This window comes from Oncorhynchus clarkii, chromosome 4 (genome assembly GCF_045791955.1).
Source record: "Oncorhynchus clarkii lewisi isolate Uvic-CL-2024 chromosome 4, UVic_Ocla_1.0, whole genome shotgun sequence".
NCBI lineage: Eukaryota > Metazoa > Chordata > Actinopteri > Salmoniformes > Salmonidae > Oncorhynchus > Oncorhynchus clarkii.
The window spans coordinates 72,758,804-72,774,934 of NC_092150.1; the positions used below are offsets into that span (position 1 = coordinate 72,758,804).

The window sequence follows — 16,131 nt, forward strand, 5'->3', positions numbered from 1 at the left end:
GTCAGTCTCACACACAACCTGCCTGACACAACTGTAGGAATCCTTATGATCTGCAAATGACGTAACATGTAGAAGAGGGCTGGATCAGAGAGAGAGAGAGAGAGAGAATTGCTGCATGGTTGTGATCCTGGACCCCAAACAGGTAAAGCAGAGGTAAAGTCTTCCCATTAATCCCCCGACCAAAGATTCACCTTTAATTGAGGTACGCCTCAGTGAACAATCACTCACAGGTTGATTGATTTCAGCAGTCTTGAAGGTTCTATAAATTATTGTCCTGGAAATAGTTTGTGGAGATGGGGCTCCACCTCAAATCTGTTTGCTCTAAAGGTTTTGTCCAGTGCTCATTAATGTAATTTGATGGAACTTTGAAATTGTTAGGGTCAATTATCTTGTAATATCCCAAACAAATTGCCACACATACAATAGAGGACATGCTTGAAAGCATAATATCAATTTGTAGTTTGTTCAGTTCTATTTAAGGTATACATAGAAATGAAGTGAGAAACCGAAGGGGGTGATTTAGATAGGAGAATCATACTCATATTATTGAGTACAACCCATGCTCCATGTCAACTAAAGCTTGCAGATCGAAATCCTATGCATGCAAATTGTTAATCAATGCCGCAGGCTTTTGGCCATTCATTATCAGTGTTTGCATGTTCACTCCTCTCTGAGATTAATAGCTAATACACAGACTGATAATATGGCTATGGAATAATAGTCTTGCCATCGTTGTGACTGTATTTTGAGTAGTGCCTTGCTTAGATTGGTAGTGACACCCAGTATCCCGGTGGTAATTCCCCTTGCTTTCACTTTGTAAAGCATCATTCCAGATTTCTCCCAGTAAGACTGGAGAGAATGGGTTCATTATCGAGGAGGCAGATTTCTTCCTTGGCTTGAGTCTTTGGATTAGAGTCATGACAAACTAGAAAAAGTGGGTCAAGATCCGTTTTGGTCATTTGGTGGGGAAGGGAAACCAAAATGAAGGCAAAACACTACTCTCACACAGCACTTTAGAGCAGGAGAATAAAATATGTTTGTCTTCTGAATTACTTTTACCTTCCTCTGTCATCTGATGAAACACTGGCAAATCCTCACTCAGTTTTATATCCATGTCTAAAACATGTACATATTCCTGGTAAACTGGGCTAATTCTCCCCAAACTGGCACCTTTTTAAATGTCTCATGGGAGTGTGGTGAGTGATTTTAGTGGAGTAATCGATCTCACAAGTGGTCCTTGTTGTGCTGTACTCACTGCGCTGGGTAATGGGGCCTGTGGAATCTCCTGTCACAGGTCTATCTGTGTGTGTACAGAAGGAACAGACCCTGCTTTGCTGTCTCATTAGCAACACTCAAAGGCTAAGTCGCTTCCACCCCTCTATAGGCTCCTGTGTTTTGTACATTCAGATGTCTTGTTTTTTCCTTGAATCCTTTCTGATGTCCTCTTATGGGCTAACAGAATCTCTGCATCTGGTAACCCATTGAGCCATTGACCCAACAGCCTTTTGTTTACTAACTAGTCCATCTCCTTAGTTACTTTGATGCAGGCCTACTAGGTTTAATTGTGTACTGTACCATTGACCCATTGAGTTACTGATCGTGTTGCTTCCCTGTCCCCATGCAGGTCAGGAGCGATTTGGGAACATGACGCGGGTGTACTACAAGGAGGCGGTGGGGGCATTCGTGGTGTTTGACGTGACAAGGGGCTCCACGTTTGAGGCCGTGTCCAAATGGAAACACGACTTGGACAGCAAGGTGAAACTGGCCAATGGGAGCCCTATCCCCTCAGTGCTGCTGGCCAATAAGTGTGACCAGAAAAATGAGACCTCCAACAACACTTCCCTCATGGACAACTTCTGTAAAGAGACTGGCTTCCTGGGCTGGTTCGAGACCTCGGCCAAGGTAAGACACGCACACACACAGACACACAAATATGCCTACACCATAAGACTATAACACAGTGGTGGCTGGTGGTACTTTAAATGGGGAGGACAGGCTCATAGTAATGGCTGGAATGGTTTCAAACACATCAAACACCTGGTTTCCATTTGTTTGATACTATTACATTCACTCCATTCCAGACATTATTATGAGCAGTCCTCCCCTGACTAGCCTCCTCTGCTATAACAGTGTGCTTTGTTGCCATTAGATCTCCCCTAATCAGTAAGCATTAACTACAGTGATGGTACTACAAGTACTATTATTGCTAGTGTGTGCATTAGGCTTTTTTTTATCAGCTTGAATGGAAGGTAAATGTAGGTCTTTGTTTCCAAGGTTGTTTCCTGATGTTTTACAGGTTTGCTTTTCAGTAAAAAAAAAAGAAAGTGGATTGTCAAATAAAGTCTTATTGGTCACACACGCCGAAGACGACAGGTATTCCTTTTGTTCGATTCATTTTAAATAAATTCACCTTACCGTGAAATGCTTACTTTTACAAGCCCTTTACTAACATTGCAGTAAAATAAATAGAGTTAAATAGAGTTAAGAAAATATTTATTAAATAAACTAAAGTAAAAAAAATAAAAAATAACAAGAAAATTACATAAATTACATAAAAATAACGAGGGGGTACCGGTACCGAGTCAATGTGCGGGGGTACAGGTTAGTCAAGGTCATTTGTAAAGTGACTATTTATAGATAATAAACAGCAAGTAGTAGCAGTGTAAAAACAAAGGGGGGGGGGGGGGTGTCAATGTAAATAGTCCAGGTCGCAGTGTTCACAGTCTTATGGCTTGTGGGTAGAGACTGTTTAGAAGCCTCTTGGACCTAGACTTGGCGCTCCGGTACCACTTACCGTGCGGTAGCAGATAGAACAGTCTATGACTTGGGTTACTAGAGACTGACACATTTTGGGCCTTCCTCTGACCATACCTTACCTAAGTTATGTTATACTCACAGACATGATTCAAACAGTTTTAGAAACTTCTGAGTGTTTTCTATCCTAATAATATGCATATCGTATATTCTTGGCATGAGTAGCAGAAAGTTGAAATTGGGCACGCTATTTATCCAAAAGTGAAAATGCTGCCCCCAATACCTTAAGAAGTTAATTGGGGTGTATTTGGCCCTCATTTTCCTATAGTCCACGATCAGCTCCTTTGTCTTGCTCACATTGAGGGAGAGGTTGTTTTCACCACCTGTCTATAGGCTGTCTCATCATTCTCGGTGATCAGGCCTACCACTGTTTTGTCGTCAGCAAACTTAATGATGGTGTTGGAGTTGTGCTTGGCCACACAGTCGTGGGTGAACAGGGAGTACAGAAGGAGACTAAGCACCCACCCCTGAGGAGCCCCAGTGTTGAGGATCAGCATGGCAGATGTGTTGTTTCCTACCCTTACCACCTGGGGGGTGTCCGTCAGGAAGTCCAGGATCCAGTTGCAGAGGGAGGGGTTTAGTCCCAGGGTCCTTAGCTTAGTGATGAGCTTCGTGGGCACTATAGTGTTGAATGCTGAGCTGTAGTCAATGAACAGCATTCTGACATAGGCCTTCCTTTTGTCCAGGGGGGAAAAGGCAGTGTGGAACATCGAACACTGAATAGATGGGGAAAAATCAAAGGCAAGAATAGCATGAAAAGGTAATGTAACACACGTGTTAAGTCACTGGTGGTTTAAGCCCTGACTAGGGGGAGTTAAATCAAAACATTTGATAGCAAATCTAACTAACTAACTACCAAATCTAACTATTTGTACTGTATTTGTACTGCTGTTGAAAGGAGCAGAGTTGGGAAACACAAGCATACCCCACCGTGCCACGCTGAGCACTTTATTTGTATTTTTAAAAAATACCCCTTTTTCGTGGTATCCAATTGTTGTAGTAGCTACTATCTTGTCTCATCGCTACAACTCCCGTACGGGCTCGGGAGAGACGAAGGTTGAAAGTCATGCGTCCTCCGATACACAACCCAACCAAGCCGCACTGCTTCTTAACACAGCGTGCATCCAACCAGGAAGCCAGCCGCACCAATGCGCAGGAGGAAACACCGTGCACCTGGCCACCTTGGTTAGCGTACACTGCGCCCAGCCCGCCACAAGAGTCGCTGGTGCGCGATGAGACAAGGACACCCCTACCGACCAAGCCCTCCCTAACCCGGGCGACGCTAGGCCAATTGTGCATCGCCCCGCGGCCGGTTACGACAGAGCCTGGGCGTGAACCCAGGGACTCTGATAGCACAGCTGGCGCTGCAGTACAGCGTCCTTAACCACTGCGCCACCCGGGAGGCCCCACACTGAGCACTTTTAGCATGCTCGCCAACAGTTCCAGCCAGCATCACAATAACAACGAAAATGGAAGCTGTCTTCAATGCCATTCCAAGATATGTTAAAGGCCTTCAATTGAGTGCTTTTCCTCATCTGAAAACACTATTTTGTTTGACAACTTAAAGGAGGTGGTTAGGCAAGGCCTTTAGGGAGAAATTAAATTAGGGATCAGTGAGCAGGATTTAGTTAGTTTGTGTATGTACAGTCGTATGAAAAAGTTTGGGCACCCCTGACAATTTCCATGCTTTCCATTTATAAATAACTGGGTGTTTGGATCAGCAATTTCATTTTGATCTATCAAATAACTGATGGACACAGTAATATTTCAGTAGTGAAATTAGGTTTATTGGATTAACAGAAAATGTGCAATATGCATCAAAACAAAATTAGACAGGTGCATAAATTTGGGCACCCCAATAGAAAAATCACAATATTTAGTATAGCCTCCTTTTGCTAAAATAACAGCCTCTAGACGCTTCCCATAGCCTCTAATGAGTGTCTGGATTCTGGATGAAGGTATTTTGGACCATTCCTCCTTACAAAACGTCTCCAGTTCAGTTAGGTTTGATGGTTGCCGAGCATGGACAGCCCGCTTCAAATCATCCCACAGATTCTTAATGATATTCAGGTCTGGGGACTGGGATGGCCATTCCAGAACATGGTACTTGTTCCTCTGCATAAATGCCCGGGTAGATTTTGAGCAGTGTTTTGGGTCGTTGTCTTATTGAAATATCCAGCCCCGGCATAACTTCAACTTTGTGACTGATTCTTCAACATTATTCCCAAGAATCTGCTGATATTGAGTGGAATCCATGCGACCCTCAACTTTAACAAGATTCCCAGTACCGGCACTGGCCACACAGCCCCACAGCATGATGGAACCCCCACCAAATTTTACTGTGGGTAGCAAGTGTTTTTCTTGGAACGCTGTGTTCTTTTGCCTCCATGCATAACGTCCCTTGTTATGACCAAATAACTCAATCATTGTTTCATCAGTCCACAGCAACTTATTCCAAAATGAAGCTGGCTTGTCCAAATGTGCATTTGCATACCTCAAGCGACTCTGTTTGTGGCGTGTGTGCAGAAAAGGCTTCTTCCGCATCACTCTCCCATACAGCTTCTTCTTGTGCAAAGTGCGCTGAATTGTTGAACGATGCACAGTGTCACCATCTGCAGCAAGATTATGTTGTAGGTCTTTGGAGGTGGTCTGTGGGCTGTTTTTGACCGTTCTCACCATCCTTCGTCTTTGCCTCTCTGATATTTTACTCGGCCTGCCACTTCTGGCCTTAACAAGAACTGTGCCTGTGGTCTTCCATTTCCTCACTATGTTCCTCACAATGGACACTGACAGCTTAAATCTCTGCAATAGCTTTTTGTAGCCTTCCTCTAAACCATAATGTTGAACAATCTTTGTTTTCAGGTCATTTGAGAGTTGTTTTGTGGCCCCCATGTTTCCACTCTTCAGAGGAGAGTCAAAGAGAACAACAACTTGCAATTGACCACCTTAAATACCTTTTCTCTATGAAGTTCAAGGCTTAATGAGCTCACCAAACCAACTGTGTTCCAATTAATCAGTGCTAAGTAGTTACAGGTATTCAAATCAACAGAATGACATGACTGATTTAATTTCATACAACTTAATATTGCTACACTAAAAATCTTTGTCTGGACAATACCCCAGCACTCAGCTTTAATTAGAAAATGAATGGCATGCCACTGTGATCATTTTCTGTGACGACAGAGTAAATTATGCAGCCTCAGAGGGGTGCCCAAACTTTTTCATACGACAGTATGTATGCTGAACAAAAATATAAACGCAACATGTAAAGTGTTGGTCCCATGTTTCATGAGCTGAAATAAAAGATCTCAGAAATGTTCCATATGCACAAAAAGCTTATTTCTCTAAAATGTTGTGCACACAAATTCTTTACATCCCTGTAAAAGGACATTTCTCCTTTGCCAAGATAATCCATCCCCCTGGCATCTCCATCCATGTGGCATATCAAGAAGCTGATTAAACAGCATGATCATTACACAGGTGCACCTTGTGCTGGTTACAATAAAATGTGCAGTTTAGTCGCACAACACAATGCCACCTGTTTTCACTTTGTCATTATGGGGTATTGTGTGTATTGACAAGGAAAAAATATATAATTTAATCCATATTAGAATAAGGCTGTAACGTAACAAAATGTGGAAAAAGTATATGTATACTGTATACTTTCCGAATGTACTGCAATCGGCTCTCTGTGTGAAAATTAGGTAAACTGGGGTCTGCCTGTCATGAAGCATTGGAGGGTACTCTCTCTCTCTCTGTTTGTGTGTGCGCGCCTCAATTCACTGGGGCTTTCGGTTTCTGCTTGCCCCTGTCACCTCAATTCTAATGCCCCCACGAGCCACCAACCCTGGGTAAATGACAGTTACCTCTCACACATGTCCCTCTGCAGTGTCCCTGTCCTCTACACACAGTAGCACCATTCCAGACAGACACTGTACCAGGTCTGAGCAAGGGGTCACACACACCAATGTGTTTGAGCAGAGTTTGTTTAGGCAGTTGTAGCATTTACGCATGCGCACACACACACACACACACACACACACACACACACACACACAGGGACATCCCCATTCCCTAGCCCAGTGGTTTCCAACCTTTTTAGGTTACTGCACCACCAACATATGTTTATCTCTGCATGGAGAACCCCTGAAGTAGCCCTTCCTATGCATTTCACCAGTAGGTCTATGGCCTCATGAGTCTTCTCAAGTACCCCCAGTGGATAGGTAGTCCTGGTTGGGAACCACTGCGCTAGCCCATGGGGAGACCTTTTAGAGCCACACAAACGTAGTGTCTTTATCAGCTCTAATCCTGAGCTGTTAGACCTGTAAGAGCGTGGACATGTCCTTTGACTGATCATAGCGTGTGCCACTAGAAACCAAAGCAGGCCACTGCTATTTCAGCCCCATCTCTGCCATAGGAGAGAATTCCTCTCTGCAGAATCGGTCAAGTCCAACCTTATACAGATACTCATAATAGGCCATCATGTTGAATCTTGTAGCACAATCCATATTCATATCCAATGTAAAATGGCCTTCATAAAGCCACCCTGATTGTTGCAACAGCTTGATGGTCAAATACTGATGTACTGTAGAAGGTTCTTTGCTTTAAACTTGATTTCCTGTGTAATTTCTCATAGGGTCACCTATTAACCTTCATTGTGAGAAAGACTATCTATGTCTGTTCAAAGCCTTGAGAATTGTGTGTGTGTGTGTTTTAGTGTGTGGGATTGTATGCAGTAAGCACTTCTGTCAAACAGTTCAACAGAATGGCAAACATTAGCCTTCAGGAAATCTCAGCCTTCGTGAAACGCAAAATGTCCCTGCTGCTGAATTTACTTTTCTGTCATCACCTGCAGCTGTGCATACGCATGTGAGTGTGTGTGTGTGTTCATGTGAGTGACAGAAGGTGTGCTAGTACCCAGCATGCACCAGCACATGTTCCTGAGATAAATAACTCTATTAGGGGACATAACTCAGATGGTTGGCATGGAGCTCTGGCTGTGAAGGCACGTACCACACGTGTGTTTTAGAGACATGTCTGCTCTTATTTTGTGCTGAACCTCTATTCTAACAACCATCTCCTTAAATATGAGACTCAAGGGAAATATCACTCTCTCTCCTTCTGCTTCTCGCTGTCTTTCTCTATTTACCTCTCTCCATCGGTCCCCCTCCTTCTCTCCCTTTCTCCTTCCCTTCCTCGTCTGTCTTTCTCTCCCTCTCTAACATGAAAGCCTCTCTGAAGAGCTCACCAGCCTCATGTTTCTGAATTACTGAGGAATTCTGAAAAAACTACTTGGCTCTAGGGAACCGACCAGCTACACCGCAGATATACTGTAGCAAGCAGGAAAAATAGACTCAAAACAACAAACAAAACGCTAGTTGAACTTGTTACAAGACAAAGTATACCACCCCACGTTCATGAACACACACGCAGTTTGCACAATCATTTGCCCTAGACATTCACACTTCAGTTGATGCTCAGTAATGCGTTGGCCACGTTAGCCATACAGGATTCATCTTTTTATTATACATTTTTTTGTATTGAATTTTCAAAACATACAATCTACCTGCAATGTAGCCACTCAACAATTACATTTAGTCATCTAGCAGACACTCCCATCCAGAGCGACCCACAGGAGCAACCAGGGTCAAGTGCCCCTCCCCACACAGTTCACCGAGAGATGCCCCTCAACCATCCGAGATCTCCCCTTCTATTACTATATGGACTTCGCTTTGTGCACGGGGCATGCTGAAGCAGAAAGGGCCTTCCCCAAACTGTTGCCACAAAGTTGGGAGCACAGAATCGTCTAGAATGTCATTGTATGCTGTAGGAACTAAGGAGCCTAGCCCAAACCATGACAAACAGCCCAAGACCATTATTCCTACTCCACCACTCTTTACAGTTGGCACTATGCATTGGAGAAGGTAGTGTTCTCCTGGCATCCGCCAAACTCAGATTCGTCTGTCGGACTGCCAGATGGTGGATTTATCACTCCAGAGAACTCGTTTCCACTGCTCCAGAGTCCAATGGCAGCAAGCTTTATACCACTCTAGCCGATGCTTGGCATTGCGCATGGTGATCCTAGGCTTGTGTGCGGCTGCTCGGTCATGGAAACCCATTTCATAAAGCTCCTGACGAACAGTTCTTGTGTTGATGTTTCTTCCAGAGGGAGTTTGGAACTCGGTAGTGAGTGTTGCAACCGAGGACAGACAATTTTTACTCGCTTCAGCACTCGGCGGTCAAGTTCTGTGAGCTTGTGTGGCCTACCACTTCGCGGCTGAGCCGCTGTTGCTCCTAGACATTTCCACTTCACAGTAACAGCACTTACAGTTGACCGGGGCAGCTCTAGCAGGGCAGAAATGTTACGAACTGACTTGTTGGAAAGGTGGCATCCTATGACGATGCCACATTGAAAGTCACTGAGCTTTTCAGTAAGGCCATTCTATTGCCATTGTTTGTCTATGGAGATTGCATGGATGTGTGCTCAATTTTATACACCTGTCAACAATGGATGTGACTGAAATAGACGATTCCACTCATTTGAAAGGGTGTCCACATACCTTTGTATATATAGTGTATCTTTCAACAATGCTGTGATGTTTAACATACAATTTGAATCTATCAAATAATAGAATCCACAGATTGTGAGTTGAAGATAAATACTTATACTAAGAGTATTAGTATATTAGTAATTTACTGAACAGGTCTTTCCAAATCTCCCAACAATGCTATTTCTACAGTCAATTTTACACTTAATATTATGCTTTTTTAGTCATTCCTGAAACCAGAAACAGGCTACCTGAGGGCAATACCAGACAAATGGTCTATTGATTCAGTACAACAAAATCTGCAGAGCTGCTGTTATTCTATGCCCCAAATATTCAAGAATTTTCTATATATAGTTTTAGCTAAAAAGCACAAAGTCTCGAATCTTGCGACGTTTTATATATCAACTCATACACCTTGTACCATGTAAATCGGTACATCAAAAATCTCTTCCCAGCTATTTTGCAATCTGTATGGCACAGCCGTCAACATCCTGGTCCTCAAAATGAAACCGGTATACTTTCCTATTTATTATATTTTTGTTATTCTGACAGTTTTTTGGGGGGGAGTAGTGCTGTAATCTTGGATTGCGCAGACCTTCCCATACAATTCCGATAGCTCCATGAAAGACAGAACTCTACCATTCTAATATAATTTAAAAACAAAATAATTATTTGTTAAAATATATTTTCTGGGGGATGAAATTGCTCTGCATTGCTGGTTTGAAAAAGAGAAACTTTGAACAGGGTTTAATTTTCAATTAATCGAAAATGAGACCGCAATCTGCACAAAGGCAATTTTTAAACAAGGGATGAGCTTTTCTTAGTATCTAATTGAGAACCATTTTGGGTTAAAGTAAAACTTTTGTATAAGTGAAGCTTTTAGAGTTTTAGTGCTTTTACATTTAATAATCTCAGCCTACCCAGTTCATATTCATTTTATAGATAGGCACGCTTCATCTTGTCTGGTTTAGCGTCCCAGATAAAGTGAAATATGATTTGAAAAACGAATCAGGAGTAGGCAGCGCCATAAGTGAGTAAACTGAGATATGACTAAGGAGTTAATCTGTGTAATTTTTCCATTAAATAGACAGGTATTTACCTCAGGATCTTGTCTATTTTTACTAGTTTTCTATTGAAATTCATTGTAGAGCGCTTATTTATAGCTTTTGTGATATGAATACCAAGTACATCTACTTCACCGTCAGCCCATTTATAGGTAAGCTGCAGGGTAATATAAAAATGTTGTGTTTTTAAAGATACAATACATAATATGGTACACTTAGCATAATTAGGTTTTAGTCCAGAGAGGCCAGAAAAAGTCTCTCTTCAATGAGACATTTCAGAGATCTTGCTTGCAGACTTAATATAGAACTTCAGTCATCGGCATACATGGACACCTTTGTTTTTAAGCCTTGGATTTCTAATCCTCTAATATTATTATTTGATCTGATTTTAATAGATAGCATTTCGAAGGCCATAATGAATAGATATGGTGACCACGGACAACCTTGTTTAACTCCTCTTCACAGTTCAAAACTATCTGAGAAGTAGCCGCTATTTACTATTTTACACATGGGTTTGCTATACATTTGAAGAAGAGACTCACCAAGATTAGAAAAAATCCAGGCATTTATATATACAATCCATATATAAAAAGCCTTTAAAAAATCTTCTATGAATACCAGGCCTGGCTTCTTAGATGTTTCTTCTTCTATTTCTAGCAGTTGTTATACAGTATATTGTCTCCAATGTATCATTCATGTAAAAAACCTGTCTGATCAGAATGACTAAAATCTGGTATAACCTCTAATTCTGAGTGTTAGGCATTTCGCTACCTTGAACATTTAAAATTCTGTGCAACTTCCAGCGCGCGTTTACTGTGAACACTGAGGCTGTACCTGCTTTTAAGTTAAAATTTTAACAGTGGCCAAGTAGGCGACTGTGGCTATTTGATCATAATGTAGGCCTACCAGAGTGTTGCCTACTATCAAAAACAATGGCTAAAATGCATCCCGTAACATTTTAACAAGGAAATAGCTGTTCTCATTCAGCCTAAAGTAGCAGCCAATGTGTGGTGTTCAATGTACATTCCACATTCCATGAGACTTTTGGAAAAAAACAAAACATGCAGAGCTTGACCTTAACCTGTTTATCCACTTGTCTTTCAGACAAGGAGGTGACTGAAAATGTTGTTTGATGCAAGAAACCACTTTACAAAATAAAATGCATTATTTTCATGCCCTATGAGCTAAATCATGTGGCTACATGCAGCTCTCGCTTTGATCTTAAAACAAGTGCATCTACTCACAACCGCTCATGCTGTAAACACAGTCCAGTTCAAAGTAAATGGCACAGATCCATATATGGCAATGGTCTATTTGCATATAGGCCTACTGCAGCTCTGAATTGTTTATGCCACACTGGTCTGTGTAGACGAGTATGGGCTGAGTAGTGCATGTCAATGCAATAGAATCCTACTCCGATGCGTTCTGCCTACAACAAAATCTCTTGCATAGTTCATTTGTTTTGGTATGTTGCATTGAAAGTGGCTAATATTGAGCTGATTCGATCACAATTGCCACAGTAAAGGGAAACGTCGATTAGTGTCGATTAACTAGAAGTGGTCACCAACCTTTTCTGTGTCAAAATGCAAGCCGAGATCTACCACTCAGATTTTAACATGATTAAAAATGTAAGCCTATTCAACATTAACTAATTAGAAACAGAACTGTTGCAATGAAGTTTGTGCAGTAAGCTATAGGCACAATACATTACCACCGCTTATTGGCTTTGCTTGAATGGCCCTGCCAATGCATCGTTTTTCGGGCCTTTGAAAAAATGATATTACAACATTTGGGGTATGCTATATGATCACACCAGTAATAGATCTGATGTTGTATTACTTGTGAAGCACAGCTGAGTCAGCATACATTTTAAATAAGTTGCTTTTTATTTTATTGGGCTGATTGTGCCTGTATCTCAGCAGAGGGTGAGAGCAGCAGACTGAGGGTCCACCTCTCAACATCCCTCCGCTCTCCCTTACCAAAAAGGAGCACCATCTTCCATATGATGGTGAAACTCGAGTCGCATCGCATTATTTCCGCCTCAAATTCATGCTACTCCTATTGAACAGAAAAAGTTAAATATTCCTCCATATTAAAAAAGACCCAAGTCGTTAATAATAACAACAATGCAAGCTTAAAAGATACACTTTCCTACTTTCATTACTGCTGCAGTGCTTGTTGTAGTGCTGAGGGGAAATAGGAAGAACGTGTATTTTATGGTTTTTAGCGTGATCGACCAGTTGGTGACCAGTGCTCTAGAGAGTTGAGTGAAGTTCAATCTCGTGCTTTCTCACTGTGGCAATTGTAGCTTGTATGGCCCCCTTCAGCACCCCCGCTGCCACGGCAAAAAAATGGCCCCTTTCTGCATTAACTGTATTAACTGAATTATTACACTTACCCTATTGCTAACAAAAAACACAAATAAAACTAAATTGCACAAATCCTATATCACACAAAAACACAAATAGAATAACACACTTATAAAGAAGAGAACCTGATTATTACACTATTGCACTTCAAACAAGAAACACAAACTAAATTGCACTACTAATTGCATTTGTACTGTACAAAGTTAGAGGTGCGCTATTTAATAGATTCCCCCCTCGGGCTTCCAGTGGGGGAGACCTAATGTCAACCTATCCCCCCCCCCCCCCCCCCCCCCCCCCCATCTCGTACATCTGAGTGGGAGACCTTCCCAGGCAGTAGCCTGCCTGGGTCACAAACTAGAATCAGGGCGCCCACTCCGACAAGGTTAATTGACCCACAGTTCCACACGGTGACATGATATCATTGACGTGACGTGCAAGTGAGCGATAGAAAACCGATTGCACAAATTTTTTTGTGCGGGGGCCCTGTGCCGCCCCCGGCAAGATGGCGGCTATCCATGTCGCCTATACCTAAATCCGCCACTGCTCTATGGGCTAATATTTCTCTGCGGCAGTCCCGGGGGCGCGTGCACAGCTTAGAGGGAACATTGGTCACCATGTGAAGCGTTGGCCAAGCATTCAGAAGCACGCCTCAGGCTACAGTCCCTAAAGGTTGGGGAAGGCACACGGGTCACATGACTTTCTGTGACATCTTGTGGTCAGGACATCAACTGTTGGACAGCTCAGAAAGAGACCCTGCATCGTTCCATAATTTTTTTCATTTTCTCTACCATAAACTCCATCCATATGTCATGGGGAAGGTGGTCATCTTGAGTTGACAGCTGAGAACATATCTTCTTTTACTTGGATAGAGGAGAAAGCTAGAGAAATAACCAGTGGTTTATATATTTTTTAGACTAATGTTCTGTGTAACAAATGGATGCGGCCAAACCGGTTTCACCAATGTTGCACCTCATTAGGTAACTGCCAAAACCATATCCCCCAGCAACTGTATTTGTGTTTTCATGTGAGTTGATATGACCTTTAACCCTAAGCCTGTTGACTTTGTTTTACCTTTCCCAGGACAACATCAACGTGGATGAGGCAGCTCGGTTCCTGGTGGAGAACATCCTGCTGAATGACAAGGGCCTGCCGTACGAGGAGAGCAACGGAGACCGCATCAAACTGGACCAGGAGACGATGGCTGCCGAGAGTAAGTCAGGCTGCTGCTAGCAGTGAGGACTCCTTCTGTGTCCACCCTCCGGCTCGCACCCCAGCCCGCCTCACACAGAAGGCCTAGAGGTCAAGGACTGGGTCTCCGAGCCCCCCCTACCGTAGCCCCCATCTTCTGTCTCTACTATCACAACAGGGGCTGCTGTTCAGGGAGGGTGTGACCCTGAACCCAATCCCTCACTCCAAGCTGTCGTTACTATGGACTTCCTAACTTCTAACCCCCCCATGCGGAAGGGGTACTGTCCAGGGAGTGGGTCCCGGCAGATCTCAACCCACTGACTCTGGACCCTGCCAACCCCATCCCAACACCCCACTTTTCCCCCCTCCTTGCCCCCAGACGTGATCTAGTGCCCTCCCTGATGCTCTGTGTTATGAGGCTCTGGTTGTGGAAGACAGAGGAGCACCCTGATGGAGGTGACATTAGACATAGAAACTTACCCTCTTACCGTTACCAGTATGTTCTCATTGTTCTGACACTGTTGTCACAATCATGCATGTAACTGTCATGTTTCATAAATGGTGCCAAGAGGTTTAAAAAGAATAATAATGTTAAGGTGTGAACAAAGGTGGGACTAAGGCTGTGGCATAACTAATACGTTTTTGTCTGTTTTTTATCATGATGATCTGTGTAATGTTCGAGTGTTCTAGACAATGCTAGTCACACAAATAAGTCTTGAAAGAAAAAAAATAGAGGGTACCATAGGATAGATCAGTTTTAATATTACAGATAATTTGATAGAACCTAAAATCTAATAGTTTGCATAATTTCTAATCCCGTTTATTTTTACCCAACACTACCACCCCTCCCCAGATTGGAGTAAACTAACGGACAACAATACTTATACTGCTACTTACAGCTTTCACATGTACGGTGCATGTAGTTAACTAATTATACATATATTCCTAATTTCCTCTTTCTGCAGTTGCTGGATTTTCACTTGATGTCTTTGTGATAGATGTACTCTTTCGTACTAAGAGGTGTATTTTTTTTAAACATTGTGTTTGATCATGGATGTATAATTCCTTGTGAGGTACAAAAAGCATCAGGCAGGGGAGTGAACCATCCCTCTGCCCAGGAAGTTGAGTATCATAGACAAGTGTAAATGCTTTTTTAAAGTGCTGGGTCTATCAAATGTATGTGACATTATACATTGAATCAACTACAAGAACAAAAAATAAAACATTTTAATTGCATGTTTTGTCGTCTTGGCTTAATCCTTTATTAGTGACAATATTTAACAGAATGGAATTGAAAGTGTGTGTTAATGAAAACACTAGTAGGAGGTGATCCCTCAAGGCTCAACATAGGAGGAACTGAATGTGATCAGAGAAATGGAAATTCACGTTATAAAATGTTTCACAACATAATTCGCTGGTCTCGTGTGTGTGTGTGTGTCAGGCATGTCCATGCGGTATCACTTAGGGGAGGCTGTGTGTTTGTGTGATAGTCATCAGACTGTTCTGCTCACCGCTGCAGCTCGTGCTCTCCCATGCTCCTATTATTACCAGAAAAGAAACCAACGTCACAAAGGCCTCCAGGACACAGACACACTCAGCAATGTCTACTACTGCCCATTCACTTTCTCACTACTGACTTCCGCTCATTTATACTGTAAAACAGTACTGGTCTATCAGTGCCAGTTCAACAAAACTAAGCCTCTGATTACTTTTATAAAGTGGACACAAGTGGAATTTTATAAAGGCAAAATGTACACTAGGCCTACTTGCTATTTCCCCCATATACAGTAAAGCTGTTTTGACATTATGCCAAGTTGGCTGATACTTAAACACACTCCAGCAGTGTCCCTTAATTTAGTAATAACAATAATGCTTTTAACTACCCAATGTAATGTATACAAAAGGAAAAGGAAATGTTGCTACATTCCCTTCTGTTTTGATTTGAATGCATAGCTTTGACTACTCAAATAGTCAAGGTTATCTTTATAGGATATGTTTTAAGAAGCCAATTAATGTTTTGTTTAAGAAATCGCAACAGTCAAATTAATCTCATAAATGACAATACCCAGAAACAGACAAGGAAACAGTCTTTCTATTTTGACCAGTGGCATTCCTTTAGTCAGCAGGAGCCAAACATAAACGGAAAAT

General features: G+C 42.3%; 1 protein-coding gene across 1 annotated transcript in view; it reads left to right on the forward strand.

The window, feature by feature from the left end:
- LOC139407257 (ras-related protein Rab-32-like) overlaps positions 1-15,219 on the forward strand; it is a 40,658-nt gene extending 25,439 nt beyond the window's left edge. The window contains exons 2-3 of the mRNA XM_071150881.1: positions 1,625-1,902; positions 13,876-15,219. Of these exons, the coding sequence (XP_071006982.1) occupies positions 1,625-1,902; positions 13,876-14,025 (428 nt within the window). The 3' untranslated portion in view covers positions 14,026-15,219. The remainder of the gene's footprint in view (positions 1-1,624; positions 1,903-13,875) is intronic.
- The last annotated feature ends 912 nt before the right edge of the window (positions 15,220-16,131 follow it).